Raw genomic sequence first — 22,085 nt, forward strand, 5'->3', positions numbered from 1 at the left:
TCTCAACTACTGGGAAGGCTGAGGCAGGAGGATCGCTTGAGCCCAGGACTTTGAGGTTGCTGTGAGCTATGATGATGCCACTGCACTCTAGCCCTGGTGACTCTAGACCTTGTCTCAAAAAAGAAGAAAGAAAATCATTTAAAACAATATTGTCTAGTACTTATAAAGTGCCAGACTCTGCTGACTGCTAGCAATGCAAAAATACAAGTAAACATAGTTCCTGCTATTGAGCTTTCACATAATTGTCATAACACCACTTACATTGTGAAAATATCTGCTCCCACACCCCTCATAATTAAAGTATGTGCAGTCAATTCATTGAGAAAGCAGAATGTCTTGTTAGCATTAAAAATCCAAGTCTTGTCACTGATTTCATGTTTTATTTGAAATTAACCTTTGGTGGCCTGGGTTAACAGTAACTAACTGATAATTAAATTATTTAATATATTTCTGAGGCCGGGCGCAGTGGCTCACGCCTGTAATCCTAGCACTCTGGGAGGCTAATGCAGGAGGATCGCTGGAGGTCAGGAGTTTGAGACCAGCCTGAGCAAGAGCGAGACCCCGTCTCTACTAAAAAAACAGAAAGAAATTAACTGGCCAACTAAAAATATATAGAAAAAATTAGCCAGGCATGGTGGTGCATGCCTGTAGTCCCAGCTACTCAGGAGGCTGAGGCAGGAGGATTGCTTGAGCCCAGGAGTTTGAGGTTGCTGTGAGCTAGGCTGACGCCACTGCACTCTAGCCTGGGCAACAGAGCGAGACTGTGCCTCAAAAAAAAAAAACAAAAAAAACCCCATATATGTATGTATATATATATTTCTGAATTTTTTCAGTTAATTGTCGACTGTGTAAGAAGAGGAGATAAATCCATTTCAGACATAGTACACAATTGTGTTTTAACCCCCTAAGACTAGTTACTTTTTAAAAACTCACATTATTTTAAATTTCAAAATACATGCCAAAGATAACTCCCCTTTTTTTTTGGTAAGGCATCTGGTTAACTAAGAACCAAATCTGTGAAGTAGGACTATGATAAGAGAGACTTTCTCATAATAGATCACATACATATATGGTCTTTATGCAGAAATGTATTATGTGCCTGTTTCTTTTTTTTGTCCCAGTCTGTTCTGTGTAGGTAAATGATTCTGTGATCTCACCAAGTTGAGATAACTTGGCCAATATCAATGTTACCAGCTATTGGGTAAGGTTATTATTACTGATAAAAGCTAATGTTTTTGTGGTTTCCATACTGACCTTGTTTTTGTCTGCTCTAAGACAAAATTATGAACTGGTCTTTTTTTTCCCCCTTGTTTCATCGCAGTCACAAGGTGACTTTGTCTGATCAGTTGGTGTTCTATGAGAAAACCAGTCATCTCCTAACAACACTGGAATGTAGCGGTGTCAGGTCAGTTCCTGGATATCAAAGATGATTTTCTTTCTTATGACTATTAGATCTTGCTGAAATTGCATATTAAATAATAGTGCCAGTGAACTGACCCTTCAAATGAGTATTTCTCTTCCATTTCTTCCAATGTCCAATTATGGATGTTTTCCATAAAATAAGTTATTTTAGCTTAAGACTGAAATAATTTGGAGGAATTAATATATAATTAATGTATTTAATATAAAGTAGTCCTTCCTTATCTGGAGTCTCAGTTACCCATTGTCAACAGTGGTCAGAAAATATTAAATGGAAAATTCCAGAAATAAACAATTCATAAGTTTTAAATTATGTGCCATCACAGTAGCATGATGAAATTTCATGCTGCTCAGCTCCATCCCACCTGGGATGTGAATCTTTCTTTTTCTTTTTCCTTCTTTGTTTTTTTATTTCAAAATATTAAGGGGCACAAATGTTTTTATTATGTGGGTAGTGTTTATAATTCTTAAGTCAAGGCTATAAGTGTACCCCTTACCCAAATAGTGTTCATTGTACCTGTTAGGTAGGCTTTTACCTGCCCCCCTGCCACCTCCCCACTCCCCCTTCTTGATTTCCAGTTGACTTTTACTTCTCTCTGTGCACATCAATTAGTTCCAGATTATTAAAGGACATGAATCTTTCCTTTGTCCAGTGTATCCATGCTGTTGACACTACTCACCCATTGGTCACTTAGGAACCATCTCAGTTATCAGATCAACTGTTGCGGTATCACAATGCTTGTGTTCAAGTAACCCTTATATTACTTTTATTACAGTGTATTGTTAATATTAGTTCTATTATTGTTGTTAATCTTTTGCCTAATTTATAAATTAAGCTTTGTCATAGGTATATAGGTATGGGAAAAAACATAGTACATATAGGGTTCAGTAATATCTGAGGTTTCAGGCATCCATTGGGAATCTTGGAAAGTATCCTTTTTTTGAAAAATCATGATTTTACTGTCATAGTTTTTATAGGCTATGCCAATGTTAAAAATTTCAGCAAAGTCTTTGTTTTTCTATTTACTTTAAAAGCCATTTTCTAATGTAGAATTTCTGGGTAAGCATTTCCTAGACTGTATTCTTCAAATTATTAGTAGGTGTGCTATCCCCCACACTTCAAAAATCTGATCAAATTTAAGGCTGAGAAATTTTATATATACATTGGATAGTGAGTGCATTAGTGAAGCCTCTGAGAAGAAACTTAAACACATTTGCTTAAATCTTTCTAACAGTTAATTTTGTCCATACCACAGATTCTTTTCCTGTAGAAAACATGAGTTTGAGACTTATTATGGCAATCATAGAACAGACTGAAATTTCATTGTTGCACTAATCTTTAAATTTAGCAATATACATACTTATTTATGTTTAAGTGCTCTTTGATGTAAAGCAGTTTGGATTTCTCTAGGATAGACATTTGGTACTTTACACCAATTGCAAAAATTATCCCCATAGCAAAAAGCACTTATTGTTTGCTAGGAAAATATCAGTAGATTTTATGTACAATCGTTTGAATCTAAGCCAAGGGAGTTGTTTAGATTTTCTGCAATCTGCTGATATTTCAGAATGCCTAAAACATACATGTCAGACCCCCAAGATCTGAAAAGAAAAAAAACCCCAACACTGCACACCAGTCTCTGCCTTGAAGGAACATGTAAGATGGAAACAAACATGTAGGCCAGTGGTCCCCAACCTTTTTGGCACCAGGGACCAGTTTCATGGAAGATGATTTTTCCAGGACGGGTGGGGGATGGTTTCGGAATGATTCAAGTGCATTACAATTATTGTGCAATCAAACCTCTCTGCTAATGATAATCTGTATTTGCAGCTGCTCCCCAGTGATAGCATCACCACCTCAGCTCCACCTCAGATAATCAATCAGGCATTAGATTCTCATAGGGAGCGTGTAACCTAGATCCCTCACATGTGCACTTTCCAGTAGGATTCCACCTCCTGTGAATCTAATCCTGCTGCTGATCTGACAGAAGGTGGAGCTTATATGGTGACACGAGTGATGGGGAGTGGCTGTAAATACAGATGACGCTTGGCTTGCTAGCTGCCACTCACCTCATGCTGTGCGGCCTGGTACCTACCAGGCCAAGGACAGGTACCAATCCGTGCCCCAGGGCTGGGGATTGCAGATGTAGCCAATCACATTATGATAAGATGATGACTTTACCTGAGTTATGTATAAAACAGGACTCAAGGAGAATCCTTATTTCACTTTGGTATGTTTAGGGAAGGTATCACAAGAGAGAGGAAGCATCCAAGCTAAGACTTGAAAGATGACAAGGAGTTTGCTTAAGTGACCAAGCTAAAGGAAGGGCAGTTTACAAAGATTGGTTTAGTGGTTGAGATCAAGAAAAATAGGAAGTTCAAGAGAAAGGATATGAGTGAGAGATAAGGTTTGTAGTATTTGCTTAACAATTTATTAAACTGCAAATTCATCTGAGAGAGAGGCACATACCTGCCTTCTTGACATTAAACCCAAAGGTTTTTTTAAAAAAACTTTTGGAGCATAAATTTTAAAAGGCTAGGCAGCAATTTGAAGACTGATTTGTTGTTATTAGATTCAACTCATTCTGACAGGGCATGAGGGAGAAGGTGGGGAGCAGTGAGGGTGGGAATAAACAAATAGAATATATTTTTTCCAACAGCCTTGAGGACAGGGAACATGTCTGGTAGGTCCTAGTTTGCTCAATGTCTCTTAGTGAATGTTAAGATAATATTTTTCTAATACTGTCTTGTTTGTATTAAAAACAATATTTTAATCATAAAACAAGAAAAAACCACAATCTTTTTCTTTTATTAAAATAATGCTTTGCTAATTATGTCTACAAATAAATTTTTGTGAGCCTCAAATTAGTCAGGACAGACTCTTAAAATTTTTATAGCTCTTCATATATCTGGTCTAGATTGCATATCCAGTATTTAAAACAGTACAAATAAACTATAATGTACGTTTATATATAACTTGAGCAATGAAAATGAAAATAATTCCTCTTCAGGGTTTTACATATTTTTATTTGGTTTACAATTTGTTTCAATTTAGGGAGAAGGACTTCTACAGAAGTTTTTTGGGGGTCAATTTAGGGGAAGAACGTCCACAGAAATGTTTATGTACCTTTTTGGGAAATAACAGGCATGACAGTAATTTCCCTGGAAGAAAGTTTTTAATATCAACATACTTAGAATACAGGCTTGTGAATACAATATGCAGTTGTTTAATATACACTAAAAAATCCTTAGTTTTAGAAAGTTTTCAACTGTCTAAATATCAAAAGAACCCACATTCTGGTATAAAGATGAACCATTTTATTATACTAAAATTAAAATTTACCCGTATTCTAACATTGAGAAATGAGATAAAATACCAACATTTTAAAGTTTACTTAGAAAAGATCAACAATGTCCTCACAGACTATCTTTACTATAATATATATAAAATTTTATTAATATCTTATTTTCATTTTTTTAAATACATGATTTGTCCTATTTTAATAACATGGTTTATATGTTAAACAGAGGGTTAGAATGTGGAGGGCAGTGAGAATTTGGCAGCAGAAGACCTGTATTTAGTCTCGATCACAGGCATCTGTTTCTATCCTTTGTGCAAGTTGGCACATAGTAAATGTCTGAATAAATTACATTAACAAAGATTTCTTCAGGTATAAAACAGATAATACCACTCACCAAACAGTATGTTTGTAAGGAAAAAGTAAGAGAAGGAATGGGTGCCAGAATGCTTTGTAAGACTCTGAGTTAAATTATTTTAAAAATCTGTGTTAATAGAGTTTGTTATTTTATATAAAATATCAAATTTCAAATAAACTGCAGTACTTGGCTTTGACAAAGTATTTTATTTATAGCTATGTTTTCCTTTTAACAAATATACCATTAACAACAAATTTGTTCAATATTCATTTTAAAGGGTAAAGATGTCTTACTGATCATTAAAAATAATACTGTAATTCAGGTCAAACACCACTGTCTTTCTACTTCCTTTGGTAAGTCATTGTAAGAAAGAATATTTTGTTTAAAAGAAAACACATTTGATTATAAAAAGGTCTAAAGTTTAGAGTTTTCATTGCATTCCAATTCAATAGCATTTACTAAAGTACTTGGTATCTATTTCTTTTATAGCATTTATCATATTGTATTATAAATATTATTTGTTTCCCTCAGGAGACTGAGCAACTTGAGGGCAGAAAATCATGTCGTATTCATCTCATATCAAGTACCTAGCCTTTGGCTGGTTCTTTTATAGAGGTCAGTGCCCAGCTGACACAGAATGCTTAAACAGAGGATCTGGGTTGTGACCAGCAGAGGAAAAAGAGCTGTTATAATTTTGATTAGTTTTATGGTCAAAGTGACAGAAAGTCTATAAACAAACTGAAAATAGGATTTTAAGAGATTCCTTTTAGGTCTTTCTCTATGAATGAAGCTAGTTTTAAGGTAGACAGATGTTATGTTAATAAAACAATTTGGTACAAGGAGGGTTTGGAGCATGCTCTCAGGACAGTAACATGAAAATGACAGAGAAAATACAAAAATTTATTCTCAAATTACTGAGTGGTAGTTTATTCAATAGTGTCAAATAATAATGAATGAAGATAAAGTACACTTGCCAAGCTTGTTATATTTTATAATGTTTTATTTTTATAATTTTTCATATATTAAGATATCAAGATATTATTGAAGATGGGAACTAGGCTGCATTAATTAGTGTTTTGTATTTGGGGTGGAGGATGAACCACATGATAGTCTATACTTGGAAAAAATAGTTTTTGTTCAAATGATTATTTGCCCAACTTATTTTGAGTTATGAAGTAGATATGGTCAGTAAATGTTTGATGATTATATACTGGTGAAAATGTATTTGAAACCATACTAGAAAAAAAAAACATGTAATGACAATTCTAAGGAACTACATCCAATACTTACGATAAAGTGACCAAAAAGGTTTATACCATCCACAAAAGGATTTTCATAAATATTTGTTGTAAGTACTTCATGGGAATTAAAAGAGACTTTTCCTACCTTTGCACTTGCTTGGGAGGCATTCCTTACTAAAAGAGAATGCTAATAGATTGTTGCTAGGATCCAAGCAAATGTCGTTTAAAAAAAAAAAGTAGGCAGTCCAAACAGAAAAAGAAAGTTTTTTTATTCGTAGTCATTATAGAAAAGATTTACATCAACTTATGATTAGGTATATCCTACTTTCCTATGTTTGTATCACAAGCTTGAATTAAGGTTAAATAACTTATAATTAATAACTTATTAATTATTTATATTAATTTTTACATAATTTGATCAAAACTGAAGGAGAGGGTTCCTATTAAACATTTGGTGAAACAAAGCAAACCCTTTAATTGTTCAAGTGGTAACCATAAGAATAGTTCTGATACTTCTATTTTGTAAAATAATTAGCATTTGCATAGCTTTATCACAGACATACATACATCTTTATAGAGAACTACATTTCATTTCCCTTATGTACTATGGTTCCTCTATTTGACTTACTAAAAAAGGAGATAAAAAGCAAGCTGATGTGTAAGATAAATTGATTACATTTTAACTTATAAACTATGAAGATATAGTAAGTACTTTTCTGAGATTAAATTTTACTGTAGGTTTATGAAGAGAAAAAAAGCCCACTATACTGGTATGCTATTAATATTTCTGAGGTATAGAATGTATTTGTAAAGCAGTTAAAAAGAAAAAAAAAAGCTTAAGAGTTTTGGTATCAACACACATGGGAGCACCAATTTTGAGGTTGGAAATGTGATATTTTTATTATGAAAGAAAGAGTAGTATACATTTACCTATTTGCTTCATTAAGGTAAAAGTTAGATTCTGAACTTCGTATTATTTCACTACATATTTTCTTAGAAGGTGAATATAATCAGCTACCAGACTACCAGTCTGAGGTACTTGAGGCTTTACCTAGTTTGGATGACTCAAGAGTACTTCACATTCAAAAATACTGTTTTCAAAATATTTTACAACCTATTTTAAAATCTATTCCTATGAGAGAGACCAAGCTCACTTTTACTGGTAAAAATATAAAGAAAGTTTAAATTAAAAAATTTGCCCTGTACCTCAGGTTTTTTTCTATAAATTTTTAAATCACAGTGCCAATAATGTGATTAATTAATAATTAATACAAAACCCAGTAGTTTTAAGGTCATATTTAATGTTAGTTAACTCCTACTTAGCATCTTATTTAGAATGTAATATCCCAACTTTGGTACAGGAAAAAATTCTCTTCTAATATAAATTAAACATATTACTTATCATAAGCTGTTCTTTAACAGTAGTTTAAAAAGACAAAAACAAAAACACCTTGCAAACATAAAATTTCCTGGAAAAATTTTTAAGTATGTAATTCTCATGTAAGGCACTTCCATTCATTTTCAAAAGAAAATTTCATAAAATTTTCTATTTTTTTGTAATCAAGTCTTCATAAGTTATACAGTAATAATTTTACTTCAAGTAAAATTTTATTAAATACTGAATTTTGGCATAATTGCCGTAAATGTCTTTGTCTCTGAAAAGAATGAAGAATTGGCATCAAGTTCTATGTAAGCTCAACTTAAATGAAAGTACTCTTGGTCTGTTTTAGATTTAGAGACTTGGTAATGTTTTACCTTGTTGATCTTGTTCAAGAATCTTGAAATTTTCCAAAGGAAGATTGCTTAAGGCAGCTGGTAAAATGTGTTCTGATGTGCCCTTAGGTAATATGTTACTTGATTCTAAATTCTTCACGAAGCACGTGGCTTTGATCCATCTTCGAGTTGCTCTGCGTTCTTTTTGTAAGCAAGTTTTCATTTTTCTTCTTAAGCTTGCTATTTCTTTTTCCAGTTTAATTATCCTCTTTTTTGCCTCCATAGGATTCCTGAAGGCATAACTGTGTTCAAGTAGTACTTGCTGACTACTAATGTTTGATTTTAAATTAGATGGTCCGGCTGGAGTACAACTGTTGTTTTTCTTCAAAAGATTCCTTGACTTGAGTTTCTGAGCCCAATAAAATTAGAGGGTTGAACATAAATTATGGGATATCACAGATAAAGAAATACTGTCCAGTTTTGGATCACAGTAAACTATTCTTTTAAGAATCAATTTTAAACCTTTGATAGGAAACAGCAGCAGCCCATCTCATGTAAACATGGATTAAGTTTCTGAACTGGTTGAATTAACTCTAGTCACCTATTTTCTTTTTGTTCTCTCTCCAAAGAGATTCAAACACTGATTTGAAAATTGACAGTGGACTTCAAACTATTGAATATGATTCTACTGAGACTTTAAAAACCCTTTGCAATGTACTTATTAAGGTCAATTTAGTATGTATGTAGACATTTTGTTTATTATCAGTGATGTTGATTTGATCCCCCTTTTTAAAATACTATTTTCTTAATTTGATGAATATTTCAGACCGAGGGTCCTACTTAATAAAAACGGTAGGATCCATAGAAACATATTCTTAAGTATCAAGCTTCTAAATAGATTTTTCTATTAATTGTTCATGGTTACATCTTCAAGGATTTAAAATCTGGCTAGGAACTTTCTGCCCAAATCAGAAACCCGAGGAGCCTGTTTTTTCTTTATCTCTTTCATTCAAATAGTCATCAAGTCTTATTAATTCTACCTCCTAAATATTTCTATCATGAATCCTCTCCTCTCCATCATTTGTAAGCCACCAGAATAATTTTTCTAGCAGATTTGGCATTTCTATTCTGGCTGAATTCCTCTTTGCCTACCCATTATATAAAGAAAAAAAAATTCTTTACATGACATACTATACCATTTAGGATCTCACTCTATTCTGCCATTCACCATCTTGATTTATATTCCAGCAAACTACTAAACTACTTAAGAGTTCCCAGATTATATCATATCCTCATAAATTTGTGTCTTTAATTCATTAAACTCTTATTGAAACACTTACTATGAATTCCTGGGGACACAGCAGTGAACAATTAAGATAAATATGGCTCCTGTCCTCATGAAACCTACAGCTGGTCCCTTTGCCTAGGATATTAGCAAGGACTCTTTTGATCTTCATATCCCCAGCATGTAACATAGATTCTGGCATAATGTAAAGTTGAGTTGTATTTAAACGATCAAAATGTCAAAAATAAGGTATATTTCAAATTCAATAAAAATTTGAATGCATATTATATCCAAGGCACTACTTGAGGTGGTAAAAGTTCTTGCCCTCATGAAGCTTTTCTAACATCTGTGATAATTAGTTCACCACAACCTCTGCTCTCATTCAGATAGTAACTCATGTACACTTACAAATTTAATTGTCACAAATAACAGAAGCAGTTATTTTTCCTCTCTCAGAGGAAAACACGTCTGTTCTACTTTTCAAAGCTAAACCCTCTATTTGTGTTCATTCTACCCCCTTTTACGTTTTGGTGATCCTGTCTTTCTCAGCTAGGTTTTCCTCTCTGATCAGATCTTCCCTTACTAGATAAAACATTGTTTTAATTCATCTTGTACTTTAATTCTCTCTTTCCTTTTCAATATCACTTGCTAACATTTTATTATTTCCTACTCACCCCTCAATCCATTGGCTTTTGTTCTCACCAAACAATTGCAATTGTTCTTTGCAAGGTCAAGAACACTCTCCTGAATTCCAAACTTCTGAGTCTTTAAGCCCAGCCTAAATGCCTGAGCTCTATGAAGTTTTCTGTGATGCTTCTTCCCTCTGAACTGACATCCTTTGGTGTAACTCTGGGTGTGCCCCTAAGTGCCCTTAAAGCACTTGGCAAATGTTAGGTGTGTGTAATCTTAAAATCAGAGCAGGGTGATGCTGGAGATTTCATTACTGGTATGTTTTCTGTCTTACCAGTGGTACAATTATTAATAATATTTGGTAGTAATTAAAAATTCCAATATAGTAAAACAATTTGGATTGGGGAAAGAATGTTGGAGTCAGGAGACCCGAGCTCTAATTCTAGCCTGCACCTTTACTGCAGAAGAGTCTAACTTTCTTGAGGTATATTAGCAGGTATGAATTTCAATATATCCTAAATTGCTCCATTGTACAAACAAAAAGGAATGGGTTCTAAAAATGGTTAAAAAAAAGGAGAGTAACATTACCTACCATTGACTTTATATGGGTACAAAAATCAAAAATGGTTGGAACAGCATCCATTTTAAGTCGTCGAGTTTGTCCTGTTAGGTCAAAACAAGAGGCTTCAAAGTGCTTTGAACAAAGAAAAGTGTGTTTTCCTGGCACAAAATTTTTGCGCCTAACTAGGCGAACCCATTCTTTTCTTCTTTTAGGATCCAAAGGAAACCTTAAAAAAAAAAAAAAAAGGCAACTCAAATTCCAGCTGTCATACTCTAGTTGTACATAAATGATTAAAAGAAATTTAAAAGGTGGTAATTTAAAGTGTCTTCCATTTATGTAAAAAATTTTAAACTCACAATATCCAGACACAGAAACAGAAACCAATTCATGGTAATTTTTATAAAGTATAAAAAAATAAAAAACTGACTTTAGTGAGTTTTCTGAGCTTTTAAAAAGAGATATTTGTTCCCAACCTAGTTCTTAACATGCACAGTAAAGTAAAATATGACTAAACTGATCCAGAACAAGTTTATGTGGAACCATTATAAGCAGGAATAACTTCACAGTGCTTTGCTCTGCTGCTGGTGTAAGTCAAGACAAATCAGATACCTAAAGATTAAATTTTATCAGGCAAAGTCTAAGCATATTCTGGTACTCCTTCCTCGGTGTTCCATCATTATAACACTTAAACCGCATTGTTTTATAATTTTTCCATTTTAATAAATTTCCAGTGAAATAAAGGATTGTATGTTTCTTGAGGATAGGGATCGTTAACATATCTTTTCATCTATTTATCTTTGACACTTAGCATAGTGCCTTGCAAACAGTAGGGACTCAACAAAAATTTGCTAAATTAGTACAAATACAGAATTTGTAGCAATGTTTTTCCTTTCATATTTATTAATATTTCAAATGCAAAATACAGTTGACCCCTGGAACAACGGGTTTGAATTGTGCAGGTCTAATCATATGTGGATTTTGCTGATAAATTTATTGGAAATTTTTTTTAGATTTGAGACAATTTGAAAAAACTTGCAGATGAACCATGTAGAAATATTGAAAAAATTAAAAAGGTATGTCTTGAATACCTAAAATATATGTATATTCTATCATTTACTACCATAAGATATACATAAATTATAAAAAGTTAAAATTTATATAAACACGGAGTGTACACGGCTCCATTCATAGTAGAGAGAAATGTTAACCAAACGTAGATGCAAAATTAAATCATGACTGCATAACATTAAGTGTGGTATGGTAAATGCTGTGCTATTGTAATAATTTTGTAGCTATCTTCTGTTGCTATTGTGTTTAGCTCAAATGTTACAAGTTTTCACTTAAAACTTCATGTGACACTGATTATCTCTGCCCAAGCAATTTTGTCTCAGTTTTCACTGATACATAGTTAAATTGTGTATCATGGCAAAAAGTGATCTCTTGTGGTTCTTGAATATTTTTCTTTATGGTTAGTGCACTACCATAAACCTTGAATAACACCACGGGACCCATATGAGTGCCACTAGTGATGCTGGATATGCTCCCAGGAAGCAGAGAAGAGTCATGATAATGCAAGAAAATGTTGAATTGCTTCATGTATACTGTAGCTTGAGGCCTGCAGCTGTTGCTGCCTGCCATTTCAAGATAAATGAATCCAGGACCATTGAAAAAAAAGAAAAGGAAATTTGTGAGGCTGTTGATGCAGGTATGCCGGCAAGCACAAAAACATTGCACTTTTTGCAAAATACTTTTTTATTCTGCATTGAAAATGCAGCTTTTATGTTGGTGGAGGATTGCTATAAGAAAGGCATACCTATAGATTCTAATATGATTTAAGAAAAAGCAAAGTTATTGTGTGACAACTTAAAGCAAAAGGAAGGTGAATGATCTAAAGCTGGAGAATTTAATGCTAGCAAAGGATGGTTTGATAATTTTAGAAAGAGGTTTGGCTTAAAAAATGTCAGGATAACAGGAGAAGCAGCTTCTGCCAACCAAGAGGCAGCAGTGAGTTCCCAGAAGCCATTAAGAAAATCATTGGAGAAAGGATACCTACCTGAACAGGTTTTTAATACAGATGAAAGTGCCCTATTCTGAGAAAAAAAAAAAGAAAAGGCCACAAAGGACATTTATTAGTAAGGAAGAGAAGTGAGCACCAGGATTTCAGGCAAGAAGGGATAGGCTAACTCTACTGTTTTGTGCAAATGCAGTCAGGTTTATAAGGACTGCCCTTATCTATAAAGCTGCTAAACCCCTAGCCTTGAAGGGAAAAGATAAACACCAGCTGCTAGTCTTTTGGTTGTACAAGAAGGCTGGGACAATGAGAATGCTTTTTCTAGATTGGCTCTGTTGATTCTTTATCCATGAAATCAGGAAATACCTTGCCAGTAAGGGACTGCTTTTTAAAGTTCTTTTGATATTGGATAATGCCCCTGGTCACCCCATAAGTTCAACACCAAAGGCCTTGAAAGTGGTCTACTTATCCACAAATACAATGTCTCTAATTTAGCCTCTAGATTAGAGGTTCAGAAGGACCTTTAAAGCTCATTACACAGGGTCCTCTATGGAAAGGACTGTCAACACTATGGAGGAGAACCCTGACAGAACATCATGAAAGTCTAAAAGAATTATACCATTGAAGATACCATTGTTGTCACAGAAAAAGCAGTGAAAACCATCAAGCCTGAAACAATAAATTCCTGCTGGAGAAGTGTGTCTGGATATTGTCCAAGACTTCACAGGATTTGTGACAGTGAATCAAGGAAATCATGAAAAAGATTGTGGATATGGCAAAAAAGGTGGTGGTGGGGAGGGGGTGGTGAAGGGTTTCAAGGTATGGAACTTGGAGAAATTCAAGAACTAACAGACACCACACCAGAGGAATTAACAGAAGATGATTTGATGGAGATGAGTGTTTCTGAACAAGTGCTAGAAAACAAATTGACACTTATTCAAGACTGCTTTTGACTTCTTTTATGACATGGACCGTTCGATGATAGTGGGACTGAAATGACAGCAAATGGGGAAGAAAGATTGGTATAGTACAAAAATATTTTTAGAGAAATGAAAAAGCAAAAAAGTCAGACAGAAATTACAATGTGTTTCCATAAAGTTGCACCAAATGTGCCTACCTCTCCTGCCTCCCCTTCCTCCTCCTCCACCTCTTCCACATCAGCTAACCTCGAGACAGCAAGACCAACTCCTCCTCTCCCACTTCTTCCTCAGCCTACTCAACATGAAGATGATGAAGATGCTTTATGGTGATCCACTTACACTTAATGAATAGGAAATATATTTTCTCTTCCTTGTGATCTTGTTAATAACATTTTCTTTTCTCTATTGTAAGAACACTGTATATAATACATATAATAGACAAAATATTTGTTAATTGACTGTTATTGGTAAGGCTTCTGGTCAACAGTGGACTATTAGTAGTCAAGTTTTTGGGCAGTCAAAAGTTGTATGTGGATTTTCAACTGTGTGGTTGGGGGATTAGCACCCTTAATCCCCACGTTATTCAAGGGTCAACTGTATACTGATCTGCACCCAGTATATACCTGTTAAGGAAGAGACAAATATAAGGAGCTGTCTCTAAAAATTCTACTGGTTAACTTGGAAACATAAGAATCAGCATTCACATGTAATAAGTTTGAATTCAGCTCTTTTTTAGTTTGACTACCTTATCCTTTAAATATTAATTATGAACTGATTAGTGTTTAAAAAAAAACTATAAAATCCAAGTTGGAAGATCATGTGGTTCAGAAGCCCCCAAATGAAGCCTCATTAGGTAACAGCTTTGAGTATATGACATATACTGTTTGTTCAAATTACCTGCAATGAGAGGCAGAGATGATAGTCCAGATTTACAGTCAGCAACCTCCCATATCTTGTCCCCATCCCCCTCAATCTCAAACATATCCTGATCTGAAGATGTTAACATTTGTATGTCTCTACAGTTTGTATGTTTTCATATGTTTTTCCTATTTCATTAGAAAATAGAAATTTTCTGATAAAGACATTTTCTCTGCCTAGCCCTCACCTCTTAATGATAATCTGTTCTCATTGCAAAGATCTCTGTTCCAATATTTAATGGTTTGGAAATGTTTCCTAAAGCCTAAGCTAAAAATCAAACTTTAGTTAAGCACATTCTTCTTGTCAGGGCCTCAATAAAAACTTAGAACAAGTAAGTACTATCATTGCATTATCATTTGTATAAGACTCTTCAGACATACAAAGACTATCTGATATTATTTTTCAGCTCCGTAATTCTTCTTTAAAGCTCTTTTTAAAATTAGTTCCTTAATTATGAAACCTCAAAGTGAACCTTAACTTGACCAAATTCTACTTCCTTAAGACTGTTAGGAATCCCATTTACTAAGGAAGTTTTTCATGATCAAAGACTGGGTTAAATGTTGCTATTAATATAATCATATAGCACTAATATCACTGTATTCTAATTGTTTACTTTTCTATCTCCCTCACTAGACTGTAAGTTTCTCCAGGGTAGGAGCTATGTTTTTCACAACTTTATCCCAGGATCTAGCATTGTACCTGTTAGGCACTCAATGAACTTTTCTGAGTAAATCAGGAATGAATGAACTAATGGGGTTAATCTGGCATTACTAGATAATCTTTAGATCATCTGTGATGAAACAGAATAAGAATAATAAAAAATTTTATATTTTGGTATAATGTTTTTGTACAGCAGTAACCTTAGTCATGTTTTGGATGTGTTTTTTGGATTTTTCTCAGCACAAAGGGTGAGAGATGTAGTCCATAAGCTGAATTTAAGTTCAGCTTAGTTTAGCAATAAATTATAATAACCTACAAATAATAAAAAATTTAACATGGTAACAGATGCACATATTCCTGTCTATACAATAATAGAACCAGGCTTTCATAAATGACAGATGTTTTAGAAAATCACGTAGTATTTTAAACAGTGCTATTCTGCTTGCAACTTTAATAAATAGTTGAATGCTTCTTACATTCCAAGCACTGTCCTAGGCACTGAAGACATGCTAGTAAACAAATCAAGACATGGTACTTATCCTCTATGAGAATATACTGTAATGGGGAAACTGGGGAATCAAATAGCTTGATGCAGTAGAACAGAGTGACTGAGAACATTGTCTCTTGACTCAAACCAGGGCACCCATCCTGACTCCTTTGCGTAATAGCTGGATAACTTGAGGCGTTATTTAACCTTTTTAGGTTTCCTTTTTATCATCTATAAAGTGGGGTAAGAATGGTACCTAGTGCGATTTTAAGGACTGAGTAAATGAGTAGCCCAGTGCACAGTACATGGTAAATACTAAATCAATGCTATTTACTATAAAAGTAATTACAAGTATCCATGAGTCTTACAAAAGTATAAGTACAGAGTTGCACTGAACCATAAAATAGGAAGAGCTAGTCAGGAGGCCTTAAAGAAGGAATTAGCTGGGGAAGTAGTGGTGAAGAGTGTTAAGAACATCTTGAGGACAGGGAAGAATATTAATGACATGAAATGATGCTGGAGGGCTTTCTAAGTCCAAGAGTAATTTTTGAACTTTATCCAAAATGGCATTGGTAAGCCATTAAAGGGCTAAATTCTGAACTGAGTATTAACAGAAAATTTGTGAGAGCTGGTTGTTAAACATAGCCATTATTAAAAATTAAATTATATATAAATTGCAATTAAAACTAAAGGTAATAAACACTAAAAACCCCTAATTATTTTGCTGTTATCTAAACTCTTAAGGTTATGTCTGTTGCATCTATATGGTGAAAATACTATATAGTGTAGGACTGCTGATGTCATATCGGTAGCTTGAAAACAGCTGTGGTAGGAGTATTTATATCAGGGAGATTGGGGAAACACTACAAATCAGGGCTTTCCCCCTTCCCTGAAGAGCCAGTTGTTAAAACATTTAGTAACACGCCATTGATTTTATAGAAGAGTGGCCAGGAATACATGAAAGGAAGCAGTGAACCAGTTAAGTCTGTTGTAATAACCTAATCATTAGGTAATGATAAAAAGTCAAGGGAGGAAAACTTCCAAGTTTCTGGATAGATGGTGTTTCCATTAATTGAGAAAGAAAATACAGGAAGTGGAGTATGTTTGGGGTAAGAGAAAGGGCAGTTCATGAATACAGATACTGTATATGGGTGACTGGAGGGAGACCAGGGAAATACTGAGTAGACACTTGGCCTATAATTCTGGAACTTATTAGAGATATGGACTGGAAACATTGATTTGGGAGGCATCAATGAGGAGATTTTAACTGAGACCACAGGAATAGCTGAAATCATTTTGATAAGAGTATGAAGACCTGGGATAGGGGTTGGGGAGAAGGGCTGGCAGAGGACATTGAAGATGAGCCAAAGAAGAAAGATAATCACAAAATTATTGTCAAATAATTCAAAAGTAGAGAGTATTTCAAAGAGGAAATTATCACACAACATGAAAAATGAATGTAGAGAGACATAGAGGTCATGTTAGCAAGAGCAATTTTCAGATTATTGAGGAGACTTAGACTAGAGTGGACTGAGTAAGAGGTAAGAAAAATAGAGACAGAAAGTTTAGGCAATATAACTTGTACATGGGGATAAAGAAATCTAATGTCCTAGAAGAAGAGTTAATCAGATCTTGTTTGTACTTATGAAATAGGAATGTATTTTTATCATAATCAATGCTGTTTTAAGGTTTGAATTTTTGAGGTTATACATGAAAATGTTAATTTTGTAACAGGCAAATGGTATTCATACTATTGTACCACTGTCCATCTCTTAAACATTGTTATTGGTGCCTGGAGTCCTCCCTCTCTTTCATCTTCCAAATCAAATTACTAAATTCAGTAGTTTCTCCTTAAACATCTCTCAAATCTATCCCTTTCTTGCCATCCCTACTGTCACCACCACCCTAGCTTGGGACACAGGGTGGGCTCTTCTTGTTTTACCGTAGCTTCCTAACTAGTTTTTCTTTATCAATTTTCACTTCCCCCGATCCAGTGCTGGTTTGGAGTACAGCTGGCTAAGTACAGTGTTTAATTTAGTTGACATTGGAGCAGGATATCCCTGTGAAGGAAACAGTAGCTAAATTAACATTCTGTAATAAGCTCCTTTCTTTCCAAGTTCATCTCCGATGATGCTTGACCAGCACTTTAAGTAACATTGTAATTCTCCACACTGCAGCCAGAGGGCTTTTTAATATAGCGTTTCTTTTAAATCCCCCCCCCCTTCTTGAGTACTCTTAGGACAAAATAGATACTTAAGTAGCATAAAAGACTAAATCTATGATATCCTTTGGTCTCATTTGAAATGTCACATCCTTTGAGAAGTGTTCTTTGACTTTCAAGGCTAAGTTAGGTCTCTGTGAATGTCTCTTCTGTGGCACTTAAATAATTATTTATGTCATTCTCCCCCATTAAACTCTAAACTCCAGGAGGGTAAGAATTTTCTGGATCCTTAGCATAATGTCAGTCAATTACGAACTCCGTACATATTTGATCGATGAATGAATAAAGCGCTACATTTGCATAAAGTAGTTTAAAAACAAACATCACAAGGATTTTTTTAAAAAGTGGTAGCTTTTAATAAAGGGTACATTTAGTAATAGGGAAAAAAGTCAAGGATATAATTTTCTCCATTCTAAGAGGATATAAGTTGTGAGGTATATAAAATCAGACCTGTTTTCACTTAACTTTTTAATGTTTCTTTTCTTCAGCCACGTGGCAGGCACTTGCAGAGAAGGTAAACATTTACTGAGTACCTGTTATTTTCCAGGCAATGTTCAAAGTGCTTTCGAGAGTTCTGACTTGATAGAACTAACGGATTTTGATTGCTCTTCCAGTAAACGAAGGAAAAATAAAACCCAGGTTCTTTTTATTACTCAGTTCTAGTAAGAACAGAAAGCTATCTTTTACACTTTCATTAACATCGCTTAATTCCAAGGCTACTAAAGGTGACTCAATTCCTCCGCAGTTACTCTGTGTGACTATTAGAAATCTAAATGCTTCCCATGTCAATTCGGCTAGCGAGAATTTCCTAATTTTAACGAGAACACAGCAGGCTTTTAAGGTGATTGCTGACTTGAACGGGAAGATCTCTCTGTCCCTTATGGCGTCATTCATGCCAAGACCCGGTCTAATATATAGAAGTAAAAGAATAGAAAATTAAGGTAGGCTCCTGTCACTTTTTCACTAAGGGGTAATCACCACACAGTACTTGGATTTCTTTTAGAGAGTAAAACTTCCCCGAAAGGAGAGAAAAATTGGACAGATTTCAGAAACACAAAGACAAAAATGATTCTTCCCCGCTACCAGCTGGTAAAACTATTAGAATGAGTAGAATCCTCCTGTTCCTTCCACACAAGCGATACCCAGAATAGGAGCTCGCTTTTCATCACCCCCACTCCCTGCCCAAGTTACCTGTGGAAGCTGACGTTAATGTGTTTGTTGTAGGTAGTAGCACAGCCCGCCGCGGCGCAATTGGTCGGCATTTCCCTCTCCGCCTCATTCGGCGATGTCCTAAGCCTGTTCTGAGGCGCTGGCCGCTAAGCTGCTTTCAGGCAGAGGCTGGACAATCGAAGCAGGCGTGCCTTAGTCGAAAGAGCTTAGTCTCGAGAGCCGGGTGGGAAAAAGGGGTGTGTATGTGGGGGCGGCGGCGAGGGAGGATCAACCTTCCCTTTCTTTTTATTAATATGGCGGACTTGAGCCAGCAAAGCTGACCATCCTCGAACTCTAGTCGCCCTCGTTTGATTTCACCAACATGGCGGACACAACCCGTTCTTTACCCCTACCCCCAAGAGGGAGTAGATCTGCGTCTCTTTGACAGCAGTCATCCGGGCAACAGGAGGTGTTTTCCCCTCCGATTACTATAAAACTCCCTCAAGGTTGCAGCTAAGAACAGGTCTGCCCACCCCCGCACGCACTCAGTTGTCCCAGCCTGAGGTGGGCGAGACCCGTAGACCGGAAGGGCTAACCCGAGGAGAGACTAAGACTACAAATCCCATTGAGCATCGTGCTGTCATTAATTATTATCGCGTGAATTGGGAGACTCGTTTCCTGCTTGCTGCAGGAAGTGACGTCTCGGGGACGGCCGCTGCCAGAGCCCCTTTCTCGCGAGGCGGAAGAGCCGCGATCGCTGAAGAGCAAGGGGGCGCTAGGAGAGGAAACTGGGTTGCGACGGTCCGGCGAGAAGGAGCTAGGGTGTCGGGAAGTTGGGGAGCAGAGGCCGCTAGGTGTCCGAGTAGGATAAGGCCGCACCAGCCGGGGCCGTTAGAAAAGAAGAGAGCAGAGGAGGAAGGTAATTGTCGGGCGGATCCCCGGACGGAGGGCTAAGGTTGTGTGGAAAGCGCTTCTCCCCAGATGGCGACGGCAGATACTCCGGCCCCGGCCTCCAGTGGCCTCTCGCCAAAGGAAGAAGGGGAGCTTGAAGATGGGGAGATCAGTGACGACGATAATAACAGCCAGATGCGGAGCCGGAGCAGCAGCAGCAGCAGTGGTGGCGGGCTGTTACCGTATCCGAGGCGAAGGCCTCCTCACTCGGCCCGGGGCGGTGGATCTGGTGGAGGCGGTGGCTCTTCCTCGTCATCGTCCTCTTCCCAGCAGCAGCTGAGGAATTTCTCACGCTCGCGGCATGCGTCGGAGCGGGGCCACCTCAGGGGACACAGCAGCTACCGACCCAAAGAACCGTTCCGGTCTCACCCGCCCTCCGTGCGGATGCCTTCGAGCTCACTGTCCGAAAGCAGTCCCCGGCCGTCTTTCTGGGAGCGGAGCCACATAGCCTTGGACCGTTTCCGCTTTCGAGGCAGGCCTTACCGGGGTGGGAGTCGCTGGAGTCGGGGGCGAGGAGGGGGTGAGCGAGGAGGCAAGCCGGGGTGCAGACCTCCTCTGGGAGGAGGAGCGGGATCCGGATTCAGCAGCAGTCAGAGCTGGCGAGAGCCTTCTCCACTTCGGAAGAGCTGTATCCTTAACGTGGCGGTCTGCCCTGGGTGTGTCACTTACTCAAGTTCCCTTTAGCGTCATTACTAGGGCTGTGAGATACGAGTGTAACTTTTCTGAACTGTCAGAACCGTTTATTTGTCCCTTGTGTCAGTGTTCTACCTAAAGTAAGTTCTTGGGCAATTCCCATGTGTTACACCATAGCCTTGTTTCCTAGATTATTGGGTATATTGCTTTTTAACATTAAGGTGTCACGGATTGGGGTAAGCTGATAGAATCTAAGACAGTCAAATCTGATTTGTAATAGTGCGTCAGAAGCCCGAGTTTCATTAGTATTTGTTTTTGCTGGTACGGGAATTTTGTCTTTTATGTAAAGTTGACTTAGATTGTTGGAGAAAAAATAGTCATAAATAGTTTGGGGAATACTGTTTCTTTATGATATTGCGCTGTGACATTGAATGTTGTGAAGTTTCATTTTGCATAATCTTACTGTTTTTGTGCTTCTGTTTTTACCTTTCTTGATTTTTCTCCCGATTGCTGCCATTTAAAGTGGGGGGAAAACCAGTGTCTTTATCAACTCTTAATTCAGAGCTTTTTAATTCACTTATCTTTTTGAAAAGATTTACTTCCTTAACGTTTCTATTTCCTGTGTTCACTTTTGGACAGTGTGTGACTCTTAGTGCTGACTAAATGTGAGCCAGAGGGAGAAAAATAAACAGCATTTTTATTTTACTATATTAGAATGGGCAAGTGTATATGGGAGGGTGGAGATTATGAACAAGTTGAGAAGGAAAATAGCAAAATACCTGATTTTTGCTACTTCTAACCTTATTCTCAGCTATTTTTAATATTACTGAGTTTACTCAGGATTTATACTGAGGAATCAATCATCTGAAGGTTTCTTGTTTTACGATGGGTTTTTATTTCTTGAGTTACTCTGCAATAACGACATAAAAATTGTTTAAGGATTTTCATTACTAGTTGTAATTCCCATAGTGCAATGATTTTTAATGTATTCATTATATACAAAATTTACATATAATGCCACTTATTTGGAAGACACTCAAAATTATTTTTACAGAATACTTAGAGCCGAATGGTCTTTCCCAGATGTTGGGATGTAGAGGGGACAGGGAACTTACACTTAGGTAAGAAACAGCAGCTTCTGGTGCTAGTGTCTTGAAAAAACTTATTTCTGCAACCAAAAGTTGGGTTAGGAGCATTTCAAGATTGTTTCGAAGAAAATCATATAGATATTTACTTTTTTAAAAGGAAGTGTTATTCCGAGATGATTAGAAAACCTCTGCCCAAGATATTTTTTATCTGTGGATTTGTTGTTTATTCTGAATCCAGAACCAGAAGGGCTATTTAAGTACATATATATGTGTGTATTTAAAGGATACAAAGGTGAAATTTGTAATTTGTGTTGTGGAGACAATGAAAATAAATAATTAAAGTTCAAACTGAAGTATGTAAAAAGTACTATGGGAGCTCAAAGCTTTTTCTTAATTTATTTTATAGTAGATGAGGGGAGGTCAGTGGGCTTGCCTGCTTTCTGCCTTTGTGTTTGTTCATTCATTACCAGTTTGGGCCTCTGCCATATACCTTTATTAATTGTTAAGTTTACATGTTTTTATTAATAAACAGGCATATGA

The 22,085-nt window shown here is 36.2% G+C and overlaps 2 protein-coding genes across 2 annotated transcripts in view; one reads left to right on the top strand and one right to left on the bottom strand.

The window, feature by feature from the left end:
• Nucleotides 1-7,771: 7,771 nt before the first annotated feature.
• THAP2 (THAP domain containing 2) lies at nucleotides 7,772-19,500 on the bottom strand. The gene is made up of 3 exons (XM_045553363.1): nucleotides 18,916-19,500; nucleotides 10,538-10,733; nucleotides 7,772-8,439 (listed from the first exon to the last, which is right to left on the bottom strand). The coding sequence occupies exons 1-3, from the start codon at nucleotides 18,984-18,986 to the stop codon at nucleotides 8,050-8,052; spliced, it is 657 nt and encodes a 218-aa protein (XP_045409319.1). The 5' UTR covers nucleotides 18,987-19,500; the 3' UTR covers nucleotides 7,772-8,049.
• ZFC3H1 (zinc finger C3H1-type containing) overlaps nucleotides 19,490-22,085 on the top strand; it is a 50,779-nt gene continuing 48,183 nt past the window's right edge. The window contains exon 1 of the mRNA XM_045553362.1: nucleotides 19,490-20,452. Coding sequence (XP_045409318.1) covers nucleotides 19,855-20,452 — 598 coding nt within the window. The 5' untranslated portion in view covers nucleotides 19,490-19,854. The remainder of the gene's footprint in view (nucleotides 20,453-22,085) is intronic.

This window comes from Lemur catta, chromosome 6, assembly GCF_020740605.2.
Source record: "Lemur catta isolate mLemCat1 chromosome 6, mLemCat1.pri, whole genome shotgun sequence".
Lineage (NCBI taxonomy): Eukaryota > Metazoa > Chordata > Mammalia > Primates > Lemuridae > Lemur > Lemur catta.

Coding starts and splice junctions, on each gene's coding strand:
- THAP2 (XM_045553363.1), bottom strand. CDS start 18,986: ATGCCGACCAATTGCGCCGCGGCGGGCTGTGCTACTACCTACAACAAA. Junction 10,734..18,915: donor ATTAACGTCAGCTTCCACAG/GTAACTTGGGCA, acceptor TTTTTTTTTAAG/GTTTCCTTTGGATCCTAAAA. Junction 8,440..10,537: donor GTACCCATATAAAGTCAATG/GTAGGTAATGTT, acceptor TATTGGGCTCAG/AAACTCAAGTCAAGGAATCT.